The 13,601-nt window shown below is 47.8% G+C and overlaps 1 protein-coding gene across 1 annotated transcript; it reads left to right on the top strand.

The window, feature by feature from the left end:
• The first annotated feature begins 2,161 nt into the window (after window positions 1–2,161).
• LOC144150975 (uncharacterized) lies at window positions 2,162–12,626 on the top strand. The gene is made up of 4 exons (XM_077682275.1): window positions 2,162–2,624; window positions 4,472–4,629; window positions 10,765–10,919; window positions 12,446–12,626. The coding sequence occupies exons 1-4, from the start codon at window positions 2,531–2,533 to the stop codon at window positions 12,546–12,548; spliced, it is 510 nt and encodes a 169-aa protein (XP_077538401.1). The 5' UTR covers window positions 2,162–2,530; the 3' UTR covers window positions 12,549–12,626.
• Window positions 12,627–13,601: the final 975 nt, after the last annotated feature.

Raw genomic sequence — 13,601 nt, 5'->3', positions numbered from 1 at the left:
GTGTGGGACGCTAATTCTGAGGTGACTTGACGTTATCGCTCCTCCGCGTTTTGGCTTCTTTCTATGCGGCATTAATTCTTCTCTTTGCAGCGTCAAAAACTCCACCACTCGTCTCAAAGAAAGATAGAAGGAGACACCCCGCGACGCGGCGGCGGCTCGAGTCCGGCCCGAGAGCTGCGAGACAAAGCTACGGTGGTGCAGGCCCGCGCGATGACGTCATCGCTCACCGAGGTTTTCCAGCGCACGTTCGCAGGCGCAGCCACCAGCTTAATAAACAGCATCGCTCTTGAAACATCACTCTTGTACAGTGCGCAACACCCTTGTCTATAACACTGAGTTTGACTTGAACTGGTTATCTCTCAAAACTGCGGACTTACACGTGTCACAAAAAAAACGTTGAGGTCGAAGTATATGGTCAATACTTCAGAATCACACAATAGGTTTGTTCAAATGTTTTTCGGCCGAGGCAAGATAAGGCTGCAAGTACGAAACCGGTGTTATAGACAAGGGTGTTGCCCTCTGTACAAGGCGGCACTGCCAACCTGCTGCTGACCTCCGAAGAAGGATGCGGATGTGCAATAGGTGAGGAAAACAACCCCCGCTTCGACCATTTCGTCCCTATGCAGTTGAGGGCTTCACAGCCTCCTTCCTTCTGCGTTCATCCCCCATCTGCGGGGACCCGGATCCACAAGGAAGAATGACAACGGGAGGCGTCTGCCGTGACCAGGCGGCGCCGTCAGGCACCCACCCTCTTGGCAATCAGCGTGCGAGCGGCCATAACTACGCTGCGCGTCTGTCAAGTTGCGAATCGTTATCCGTGCGCAGGCTGTGAACAGAAGCACGCGTATCAAACCGGCCATGAACTGACCCACTAAGCAGGCTTTCGCGCAGGATGATAGTCAGATAGTCAGATAGCGCACTTCTCTTTGTTTCCGGATAGGACAACAGCAGCTATCACAGAAAGCGTCCAAATGGGGAAGAGTGGGAGCTTGGCGTTGTCGTTTTTCGTGGTGTTTGTGCCGTTTCACCGCCAGAGCCCTTCATCTTGACACTTAAATAGAAAGAAATTCTATATCTGTAGGATTGTGTAGCCCAGTAATATAGTCGTTCTATTTGATCGCCTCCTCTTTCAGCATACTTCCGTTGACAGAAATAACCAGTTTGTTTTCCGGCCAGCCCTTCGTCCTATTCTCTTTCGTTCTCCCCGTTTGTGCGCAGTTTCTGTAAGTTCCAGAACATATACCAACCTGCCCGAATTTCACTTTTCATGAAACATTCTATCAGGCTTTTATTAGAAACTGCTGCCAATCCCAAAAGTGTTTATCCAGAGATCCCTTTCTGTGAAATATGAAGTTACGTAAGCTCGACGACCTCCATGCGGGACAATTAAAATTTACATAAACCCGTAAAACCTACCAAAGTACCAAATGTCGAACAAGCTAAGCATATGGCACAGGCGGAGCGATGTTGAGATGTAACATGTAATTATAAAATTGTTCGTTCTCGTTAAAATCCCGAAAGCAAGAAATGCGGCCCGAAGTCCAAATTTTCCTTGAAAAAAAGAATAAAAAACCTATCTATGCCCAATAATCCTCAATTCAAATTTTACGCGACGCTCTAGCAAACAAACCGAACACGTTCAAAGTTGTGAACAACTTTGAACGACCCGCCGTGGTGGCGCAATAGATGAAGCGTTGTGCGGCTGAGAGCACAGGCAGCGGACTGCGGGCGTTGCTATTCAGATGGAGGCTAAAAGCCAAAACGCCCGCCGTGTGTCGTCATTTTCGCGCACTTCAAAGATCACCAGGTGGTCGGCGAAATTAATCTGGAGTCCTCCAATAGGTGCGCCTTCAACGCACAGGTATAAGCTCTATATTTTTGTTACGACTTTGAACACGTTCGTTTTGAAAGTGTTCGCGATCTGCGCCCGAAGCATGGTCGCAGATGCCTTTTCGCAGTCATTAGCATAGCTTAAAACATTCTTCGCACACTTATTGACGTATTGCTCTCTCCCCTTGGCAAATGTTGTCGTCTCGCAAGAAAACAATTCACCCTCAGAATTTCGGACGACTGGAAGAAGCGTCACAAAAATAATCATTAATGATAACTTTAATTTTTCACGTTTATAAAAGTCAACTGCTGGAAAAATGCCCAGCTAAATCAAACAATAAACCAATAAAGCGTCGTTATTCCAATAAAGAAAAGAAAACATCGCCTGAGCTTTTCATTGTATTCTTACGTAAAAGGGGGTAAGGGTAGAAGACTCGGGATGCAACATATGCAACCGACATATTCCGGTCAGCGGTTTTCCAGAAGATTCCGAGCGGAAAACTTTTTTTTCCCATGTTTCAAGCGCCCCACATTCTAATCAGTCGTGTCGTCGCTTTCGCGCGTCTTTTGTCTTTTAGGACCATCGTCAAGGCGCCACCAGTTGAGTCATCTTCCCAGTGTTTGCTTGTCAAACGCGGTCAGTGCTGATGTCCCAGCCTTGAAACTCGTTGTGAACTGCCACAGCTTCCCGACGCCCGCCATGCTTGCCGCAACTGCAGCAGGAGGGATGATGCGATGCCTCGTCTTCAGCGCAGTGCTTGCGGCAGTACTGGCGCAAAGCGATTTCGAGCGAGGTAAGCACCGCTGCTTTCTCCTCACTCTGCCGAAATGAAGCATTGCGTTCCCATAGAACACGGACGCTGCAAAATGTTTACGGAAACGAGTTTCAGCAGCGTATGTGAATAGCCAGGTTTCCGTACGAAATTGGCCCACACGTGACCTCGAAGAACTGCGCATGGGCGCAGCCCTTTTCCGGTGTCTCCACGGCCTCGGTGAACCTGACTCTGCTGAAATGTGCGCACACGCCTGCTCCTACGCAGTGAACGCGCAGAGCTCGATATTAAGGTAGTTATCACTGGCGCCATAATTTCTCACTGAAGGCATGCAACCAACATTGCCTATTGCGTCAGCCGCTTTCAGCCTGAGGGGTGTCAGCCAGCGGCGGTGGCAGCACCACGGACCACGAGAGAAACTTGGCGTCATTGGGGCCTAAAAAATGTAGACGTAGGACCACCACCTTGCGAAGACTCGACGAAGCCTGCAAATTGTTATAGTTGTCAAGGAGCGGCGCTGCTCGGCGGACAGAATAAAGTTTTCCACCTACTATTACTGCTATGTATACCCAGGCGGGCAGCACGCGCAAAGGTTAGCGAACGGGAAAGGACAGGAGACGGCAGCAGGAAAGTGACTGTTTCGCAATTATCAGCTGGTGCGATAGGCAATATTGTACAGGCAGCGTTAGTGTAACCGACGCCCATATCAAAAAAAGAAAAAGGACGAGCTTGAATCTAACAATGACAAGGCTCGGTGCTCTTCTCTGTATATACCGTATTTTTGCGATTTTAAGCACCCCCTGATTCTAAACACCCTCCCTTACTTTCGGGGGAAAAAAATAGAAAAAAAGTTCGGATATGAATCTAAGCACCTCCTTTTCCAAGCAACCGTCACAAGGTGGATTTCAGACGCGTGTAAGCGGGCCCGAGCGGACGGTGTGGCCAAGTCATCGATGAAGTTTTCAAACACAAACCACTTTAACGAAACAGAAAACGACCTGCTGGGGGATACTGTGAGCGGCAGCCTAAGCGGCACAATCGTATCGAATGGTAGGAGGTCGACAGAGTACCAGTGCAAGCAGTGGGTTCACTGTCTTTGGCTATTTTTCTTTTAAATGTTTACCAAACAAACCAGTGCTCCTTGCGCCCGTCTTGTCGAGATACGTACAAGAAAGTGAGGGGGGGGGGGGGGGGGTCATTTATGTTTTTCGAATGTAAGCACCCCCCTCGCTTTGGGTATTGCGAGTGGGGAAAAGGGGGTGTGATTAGAATCGAGTGATTACGGTATTTGTTTTCGTGTTGTATTGCTGCGGTTGAAGCAATTATTTAATCGCCTTTAATTTTAGTTTTGGAAACGCCTAGATGGATTTTTGCGTAATTTATAACAACTAACAAATTACCTTTGCGATCCAACACCGTTCAACGACTGAAATGGAAATCGAAACTTTATTTCCAATAATTCTCATGATGGTTCACGTGGCATCGAGCGAATCCCGTAGGCGATATTGCTCTCTTGTGTACGGGAGTCACTCAGCTTATGGGCTAATTATTCGGCTTTTAACGCTTACAGAGGTACATAATACGTTTCAGCCTGTAAATCAGCAGTATCGTGGTCGCGTGTGAAGACGTGAATGCTAACCACAATGACGACGATTCCCAGTGTGGGTCGATCGTACGCATGAACAGACAGCTTTTTCCCTTTTATCCAGCAAACGTTTTCTAAATAACGCCAGCTGCTGCAAATCTTTCTATTACAGAACAATTATTTTTAGAGTTTTCTTGCTTGAAAATATTTCTTGTCATAAAATCTCAGGCGTCTCTGTTGCGCTTCGTCAGCTTCTGTACGCGCGATTCCTTGCTGCACGCAGCCGTCAATGACAGCGGGGCCTCGTCTGGACGCCAGTTCAGCATGGACGGGATGCCCGCTCTGGAAGCCATGTTGCGCCTGTTCCGGAATCCGTTCATGGCGGCGCTGGGTATCCGCTCGCCACGTCAGCGGGCACCACCCTTCTCACTCAGTCAACAGGTGAAACTTGCCTGAGGGCTCTACTACTCACCAATTTGCTAATCATCATCGTCATCAGCCTGGTTGTGTCCACTGCACGAAGAAGGCTTCTCACAGAGACCTCTAGTCACGTCAATTGTGAGCTAGCGCAGACCATCCCCTGCGTCCGATGTTCGCAGTTCATCCCTCCATCAAGTCCTATTTTGTTCTCGCTCCATTGCCAGCAACTCTGTTAAACGGATGGCCCACCTGTTGTTCCTCGTATGCTTGACGTGTCCTGCCCAAGCACACGTGTTTCGCTTAATTCTAACCCGAATGTACGATTTTGCGACTCGCGAGATGGCGTCGACGAAAGGAGGGCTTCAAAGGTAAGATGGTTCGCTATTCCCGCATTGCGCAAGTGAATTACCAGCGAAGCTTTTGAGTACATGACATAGAGGTGACACTGAACTTAGGCGAAATATGCGAGAAAAACTCATTTATCTTAAGTGTTGACGGCTATCATACCCATCAAAGACACATACATATGTATACATGTACACACGTTTGACCCGCCGCGGTGGCTCAGTGGCTAAGGCGTTGTTCGATTCCGTTGTTCGGTTTGCGTTGTTCGGTTCGAGGGTTCGATTCCCGGCCGCGGCGGCCGCTTTTCTGATAGAGGCGAAAAGCAAAAACGCCCGTGTGTACGAGATTTCGGCGCACGTTAAATATGCCCAGGTGGTCAAAATTAATCCGGAGCCCTCCACTACGGCGCGCCTCATCGCCTGAATTGCGTCGGCACGTTAAACCCTACAATCAATCAATCAATCAATCAATCAATCAATCAATCAATCAATCAATCAATCAATCAATCAATCAATCAATGTACACATGTTTACTTTGGCTCTGCTGATTGTGCCTATTAGTGACAATTTTTCTTCAAATGCATATCCAAGTAATGAGACCCATAAGCTTGAGGTCCAAATCATGTTTTTACGGCATGAAACTGGCGGTGACCGCGTTTGAATGGATCGAACAGCGCAAACGCCGGAACGTCCGTTTTTCAACGCAGCTGGCTTGTAGGCCTTATGCAGCGCACACTACATCACACAAGGCTCCGACACCAGCGGCGATATGCGTTTGCTTTTGTTGTTATCGCTTTCACTCTCGCTTGACTATCACTTTCGCTTATAAGAGGAGAGTTTCCGCTCGTACGCCAGCGGCGATATGCGCATTGGTGATATACGATTGCTTCTGTGGTTGGCTTCTCACTCTCAGTTTCTTGGAAAGCTTTTTCCTTCTACCCTAACGGCGATATGCGTTTTCTTTAGTGATATGCTTGGACTTTGCCAGCTGGCGTTCCCACATTGTGTTCTTCCGCATGCGCGCAGTCGGCATAAAATCCCGGATCCTGACCATAGAAGATTCGCTTAAAAAATTCATAAACCCTTCAAATCCGATGAACGTCGCCGCATCTATAGGCGAAACAAAACACGCTTGTTTTTTTGTGTGTTTTTTTTGCGATTGAGCGTACTTTCTAGCAAACTTGCGGAATGCAACTTGGCAGGAATGGAGTTTTATTCAAGCGGACGAACATAGCGTTGTCCATTTCCCTCCCGTAAAAGCCAATGTATTGACAGCAGAATGGAATTTCGCAATAGCTCCACCTTTGCTGCTAACTGCGTAATCATGAAAAGTAGATGAAACTGAGCGTAATGTTAGAGGCGTCCTAACGGCTTATTGTCAGATAATTTATGCTGGGATACTTTCGAAAACACAAGCGTTACAGCAGTTTCCCGTAACCACACTCCCTTCGCAAACGGCCATGTATTGACAACAGACTAATTCAGTAACGTTCACAACTTCACCGTAAATATACTATTAATGACAAGTAAATGAAAATTGCAGTAATAATAGTTAGCGGTTAATTTCAGGGTAATTTTTTTCGATATACCTAGTTTAGATTGACAGCTACGAAGCATGTATTACCGCGCTGGTATGTCGGTAGGAGCGTCGGGAGTTGTTTGTTTTGTTTGCAATTGATTACCTGGAAGATGTGTTTACCACCATATCGACGCGTAGAGTCCTCTATCACAAGTTATAACGACAACAAAGAAGGAGCGGCAGCCTGCTATATAGCGCCTGGCTTAGCCAGAGACGGTGTTGATATGCGCTGGAGCAGCGGAGAGTATACGCCAACCTCGTGAGCACCGATGGTCAGCTGTCGAAGATGCGCCATGTGACTGTCGTAAGCGGCCGCTCTGTGCCAGGCCGGTCGTGCTCACCCGCTTCTTTGTTGCTGCTAACACTTTCGACGACTGTATACCACGCGCCAATCCGTGTTGAGATTGTGGAACATGTGGTTGTGTTAGCGTGGGGCAGTTTTCTTTTCGTAGAAGCATGGGGCATAGAAACGGGGGCCCCGCATACTGCTCACTTTCTGCGTGCCGCAGTGGCGCTCGCCGCCAGCTAAAGCCTTCGGCGTCGTAGTTACACAGAACTTCGTTTTCTCCCCATGTACCAGATGACGAGATGGACATTTCGTCGCCTGTAGCCTGCACAGAATGAAGGCAAAGGGCGTTTAACACCGCTTTTTGGGCGCTATGATGTGCCACGAGAGGCCGTTATGGTGGGCTGGATTTCCAGCCACGGTGGCTGCATCTCTCTTATTAGTGCTGCTTGTGCCTCTATTAAGCGGGTTGTGTAGAGGGAGGTGTATGATGTGCGCCTGTCCCTGCGAAGACGCTTTGCCAGAAGTACTTCCGTATCGGCGCAACTTCATCCCCGTCATGACGACATCCTCCACCTCACTAACTTAGAGGCTCCGCCCCTAACCAATGTCAGAAGGGAATGAGGGGTGGAAGTGAATCCCATAAGGGATGCTAATATGAATAAGCGGAGGGAATTGCACGTCGTAGTTCCTCTTGAGGAGGCAGTAAGTATCCCTGCAATTAAGAGGAACACAGTGGCGTGTTATCCAGTGGGCAGAATCACGATCTATCTCTTATGGAGGCCGATGCCTTTTCATGAGCCGCTAATAGAGGGGGCAGAGTGCGTCTGCCTGTGCGCGTGCGGGCTTATCAGTAGGTCTGCTATCACCGCCTTTGTAGCCCTTCCATAGAAATACGGATAGGCTGCATTTGCTGTTTATCCGGTTTGATAACGAATGCTTTATTCGCTCACAGCCATGAAGACTGGGCACCTGACTTTTAAAAAAATGATTAAAGGATTGCGGAATACACATTCGACAGCACTTTGCAGCTTGTTCATCTTTTCTGCACAAATATCTGACTAAAGGCCTGATATTCTTTTTACAACAATGGACCATATTCACGCGATCAATCAGGTGATAGAGAAATGCGCGGAGTATACTCAACCCCTATATACAGCCTTCATAGATTATGAGAAATATTTTGCCTCTGTCGAAACCTCAGCAGTCATTCAGGCATTGCGGAATCTTGGTGTAGACGGGTATTACGTAAGAATACTTGGGAATATCTACAATGGGTCCACAGCTATCATTGTCCTCCATAATAAGGAGAGCAGTAAAATACCTAAAAGGAAGGGCGTCAGACAAGGAGGCACAATCTTTCCAATGTTATTTACAGCATGCTTACAAGTGGGTGTAAGGGTTAATGGAGAATACCTCACTAACCTCAGATTTTCTGGTGAAGTTGCCTGGTTATGTAACTCGGGGGACGAATGCAAAGCATGATTACTGCACTGGACAAGCAGAATAGAATCGTGGGCCTCAAAAATTAATATGCTGAAAACTAAAGTTACGTTCAATAGCCTCGGGAGCGCACAGCGGTTTGAGATAGGTTGCGAGGCAATGGAAGTGGTAAGCGAATATATCTACTTCAGCCAAGTTGTGACCGCTGATCCCAATCATGAGGAAGAGATAATTAGGTTAAGAATTGGTGTAGTGCATACGGCAGGCATCCTCAGATAATGAATGGCAGCATACCGTTGTCCCTGAAGAAGGGTATATGACAGCTGCATCGTACCGGTTTTCACCTAAGGGGCAGAAACTTGGGGGCTCACTGAAAGGGTGGGCCTCTAAATTGAGGACGCTCAGCGAGCAATGGAACGGAAGATAATAGGTGTAACATTAAGGGACAAGAAGAGAGCGGAGTTCAGGGAACAAACGCGTGATAAGGACATAGTAGAAATTAAGAATTAATGGGTGTGGGCTATGGCATGCAATACCAAGGCAAAATACCCGCTGACCATTAAGGGTAACAGAGTGGATCCCTAGAGAAGGCAATCGTGGCAGGCAGTGGCAGAGAGAGAGAAAGGACTTTATTCTGGGACCGTTGGGTCAACGACGAGTGGTGACCAGCGCTTGGAGGGCGCCGGTGACCTGGGCTGCTCGTCCAGCGAGTCCTTGCTGGACCCGCGGATCCGAGCTGCTTAACGCCACGTCCCAGTACTCCACACAAGAGATGAGAGGGAAGGAGTTTTGAGGGCATTGGCGAATGATATGAGCAAGTGTTTCGTGGGCTCCACAGTAGGGACATTGAGGAGAGAGAAACAGGTCAATAATTTGCGTGTAGTCTGGCGCAACAGGGGAGGGTGCTGGTTTGGAGAAGGCGCCATTGTCGTTCCTCTGTCATAGAGAGTGACCAGTGGGGCGGAGAGTAGCGCAAGCGAGAGAGGCGGTAGTGACAAGGGATTTCGTGGAAAGTCAGAAGGCTGTCGTGGGATGATTGGAATCCATGGGAAGGGGTGCAACCTGGCCCAGCTCGGTCGGTTATTTCTCCAGCTGCAAGGTCATAACCGCTCCATTTCCTTCCAGCCCCCTCATGGGCAGGAGTTCAAATCAGCTCCGCGTGAAAGGTAGGAGGACTTTGAAGGAGAATTTTGAGAGCCTGCGGGGAAATAATCCCCAGAGCGAAATTTCGGCAACACGGCCATAGCAATCTGAGATAGCAATTGCTTGGGTAGGCCGATGAGTGAGCGCTAGCTCAATAGCCGCCTCTTCCGCAGAGGCAGGGGAGTGCGCTCGGATAGTCAGTGAGTGTTAAGAGCTTGCTTTTGGGTCAAAGACGGCGGTGACTGCGTAGGCGTTGTGGCGGTTATAACTAGCGGCGTCCACATAGGCGGTGGACTGGCCCATGGGGTATTTGCGTGTTAGGACGCGTGCGCGATGTTAACGGCGTTTAATATTGTGCTCCTGGTGCATATTGCGGGAAATCAGTCACAAAAAACAGGAGATTGTGCAAGTCTGGAGGAATGTATACTCTGGGGTCAGTAACAATCGGTGCATGAATTCCGAGCTACTCTGGGATGTAACTGCCAGTAGAAGTGATATAATTGTCGCGAAAGTTGACTGACAGAATGGGCTTCTCTAAGCTCGTCAGCTGTGTTGTAAATGCCTAGGCGTTCCAGTTTGGCAGTGGAAGTACTTTGAGGGATTAAAGGCGCCGTTTTGTATATTTTTCGTATGAGGCAGTTGATTTTAGATAGGTCCGTTTCACTTGGGTTAAGGTACGGGAGGGCGTATGTCAGGCGACTGAGCACGAATGCTTGAACCAGCCGGAGGCACTCAAATTCCCTCATTTCCTTGTTTCGAGCTGTTATGCGACGGATGAGGCCAATAGTTTGGTTGACATGTGAGGTGAGTTCAGAGATATTTCGCGTAGTGGCTGTGTTGCGCTGTATGATCAAACTGAGGACTTTGAGAATAGGGACACATGGTATGGGATTATTCTGTATTCTTGTTGTTACGTCTGGAGTGGAGCGTGACCAGCGGGGGTCAGGGAGGGTCAAGAGCTCCGACTTACTTGGGGAGCATTGAAGACCGACCAATGCCGCTTGTGCTACGACGATGTCTGTGCCTCACTGAAGCGCCTCCTCAATTTGTGCATCACTACTTCCGGCGCACTACAGAGTAATGTCATCAGCATAGAGACTGAGCACTGGGAGGACTCAGAGGAGGTCTCGGAGAGCAGAAAGTTAGATGGGCAGATGAGATCAAGAAGTTTGCGGGGATAAATTGGTCGCAGCTAGCTCATAACCTGGATAATTGGAGATCTATGGGAGAGGCCTTTGCCCTGCAGTGGGCGTAGACATACTGGTGGTGGTGATGATGATGACGATGGTGATGATTCTTTTACATAATACTTGCGGCATTGATTTTTTAACAAATACCGCGGTGCATTCTTCTTCTCGCAGGTCGGTCTCGATGGCGTGAGCTCTCTGATACTGCACATAAGCGACCAGGACCGCCAGAAGGCCCTGGAGCAGACAAAGCTCGTGTACTGCGGGCGTATGGATGCCTGCCGCCTCGGTCGACAGATGGCGCGGGACATGGGAACCAATGCTGCAATGTAAGCACCCCGGCACATGCTTTGACCGTCACGTTCAGAACGGAAAGCACGGAGGCCATCACACCAAAACACCTTGGGTCCTTTGGGAGCTTTCAGTCAAATTTGATAAGTGACCGGAGGGTCTTTACAAGTGTTCAGACGGGTTTCCACATTCACTGGGTCGTCTTGACAAAAAGGATTCAACTATGAGCGCACTACGTTGCAACTCCTCAATATCGAGTTTCAGCAAATATATTTTTGTAAGAGTTACAATACTGCAGGGATGTTTAGTTCAGGGAAGCGGGGTAGCGCTTGTTTTTTATACCAACCGATAAACAGGCTGTAATTACTTCCATGAAATTCCCAGCGTAAATCTCATTACAGCTGTTTTCCCGAAGTCAAACGGCTGTCGTATGGGTTGCTCAAGTGGTCCCGTCATGTCCTTTCCCTGGGCACTCTTACTGCTATGTATCTATAGAAATTCATCAGCTGAATATCGGAAAGAAATGCAGGTTATATTAGCGGTCAAATCATTTCTTAGAGGCCTAATTACAGGTGGGATTTTAGACGTTTTACGAAAACATATTTCTGCGTTCGGTTCCCTCGGGGTGTCAGGGGCGAACAAAACATCGACAATGTTTTTAGGACAATTCCGTTTACTACGTTTCAATCAGGGAGACATGAAAGTTTTCTCATAACACTCCTGGATATAACTTGGTAAGATAACGGATGGAGAGCAATATATATATATATATATATATATATATATATATATATATATATATACACATACATATAGCGAATCCGAAAATGGGAAATGAGGGGCTCGGTGAAATAAGACAGAAAATAAGGGTTGGAAGTCAAGAAAACCTCTGAAAGCAAAGGGGACGTTGTGGTGGCTAATAGAAACAGATGAAGAATTTTTTGAGTCAGAAAGAAAGCGGTGAAAAAATGCCCGCCGGGTGGGATCCGAACCCGCGACCTCCAGAATACCGGTGTGGTGCGATAACCACTACGCTACCGGCGGGGCTGTTTCCCCACCACTTTCTCGGGTAAGTATGTTGAGGTATTTTTGTTTCCTGCACTTGGGGGGGAGGTAGCCAGCGCCACTCGGACTACTCGGGATGAAGGTGCTGGGGAAACAGCCCCGCCGGTAGCGTAGTGGTTATCGCACCACGCCGGTATTCTGGAGGTCGTGGGTTCGGATCCCACCCGGTGGGAAAGTTCAGCAACAGGTCAAGACAAGGTCCGACAATGCTTTCACCTTCACATTCTGAGAAAGTTCTAAGCATCTACCCGCCCCGCTTCACCGCCGTATTTTTTTGCGCTTGCTATGTCATTAGTAGATATGCTCACTTAAGACGCTGAAACGTATTTTGGCCTCAGTAGTCACAATCTGCAGGACCCATTTGCAGCACCATCTTAGCTGTTACTAGAGCGAATACTCACTGCTATCGAAGAATTCGCGTCACTACCATTGTTGGCTGTGGGCTTTAGCGATGGACCTTCATTTGTAACTGCCATCTTTTCTTTTTCCTTTCTCGTAGGAGCAGCATGGACAAAAACATGCCGTACTTGGATTCCGCTATGATGGGCATCCGGGGCATGGACTGCGAGAATATGTACCGCGGCTGCATGGACTTCCAGTGAATACTTCACGCCAAATTTTATTTATTTCGGCATTTACGCGGCCATAAATAAAACCACGTGGGGAGCGCTCAGTTGCTCCGCCGTCTGTCGCCTATTACTCAAGAAAAAATCTTAGCCTCTTCTCGGATTGCAAAAAGACCTTGGTAAAGCCAAGGCTTATCTTTCTTGTGAGTAAATTTCTGCAGACAGTGACAACACAGAAACGTGTACCGGCCATTGGATCCAAGAGCAACGTGCGGGTTTAGTACGTCGTTTATAAATGTTAGAATCTATAAACCTTTTTAACTTCTTCGTCCTGAGAGCTCCCATTTTATCAGCGGGCTGTGCTGACGGCCATATAATTGGCGCAATCGACAGAAAAATGTCGCTGCGCATGCGCAACACAGCCCGGAACGTGTCCCAATCTTATTAAAGATTAACGAATGAAAAGGTGTATAGCCCCCACAGTCTACGTTGCACGGATTGACTAAACATGATAAAAAAGTAATGCTACAAGAACAGTAGTTCTCCTTCAACTAACTTAAGCCAACTAACAACATTTGACGCACGCAAGCAAAATTTTATTCAGTTCAGTAGGTCACGCGATTCATAATATAAGTTTGAAATAGACGTTCTCTTCGTGATTAAAAACCTCGAAGATTAGCTCTATCCAGACTCATTCAGAGCTGCATAACAATAAACTCGTGCTTGGCCCTAGGACCCGGTATACTTTATTCAAGGCAAAGAACCATTGATTGATTGTGGGATTTAACACGCCGAAGCTACACCAGTGTTATGAGGCGCGCCGTTGTGGAGAGTCCAGAATTAATTTTGACCACCTGGGAAATCTTCAACGTGCGCCGAAATCTCGACGCACTGGCGTGTATATATTTCTCTATATCACTTACGCTTGCTTCCGCCAGCAGCCATGGGTAGAATATTTAATTTAATTAATAATGTATTTTCTACCAAACGCTGATGGGTCATTATGGCTCCGCGAATGTCATTGTGGCTGGGCGCCGGATAACCGCCGTTGCATAGTTTTTACGCCACAATACGTTTCGTACATCATTA

This window comes from Haemaphysalis longicornis, unplaced genomic scaffold (genome assembly GCF_048455015.1).
Source record: "Haemaphysalis longicornis isolate Haplotype H1 unplaced genomic scaffold, Haemaphysalis longicornis Haplotype H1 scaffold_88, whole genome shotgun sequence".
Lineage (NCBI taxonomy): Eukaryota > Metazoa > Arthropoda > Arachnida > Ixodida > Ixodidae > Haemaphysalis > Haemaphysalis longicornis.
This window is presented reverse-complemented; position numbering and strand designations above follow the sequence as displayed.

Coding starts and splice junctions, on each gene's coding strand:
- LOC144150975 (XM_077682275.1), top strand. CDS start 2,531: ATGCTTGCCGCAACTGCAGCAGGAGGGATGATGCGATGCCTCGTCTTC. Junction 4,630..10,764: donor CCTTCTCACTCAGTCAACAG/GTGAAACTTGCC, acceptor TTCTTCTCGCAG/GTCGGTCTCGATGGCGTGAG. Junction 10,920..12,445: donor ATGGGAACCAATGCTGCAAT/GTAAGCACCCCG, acceptor CCTTTCTCGTAG/GAGCAGCATGGACAAAAACA.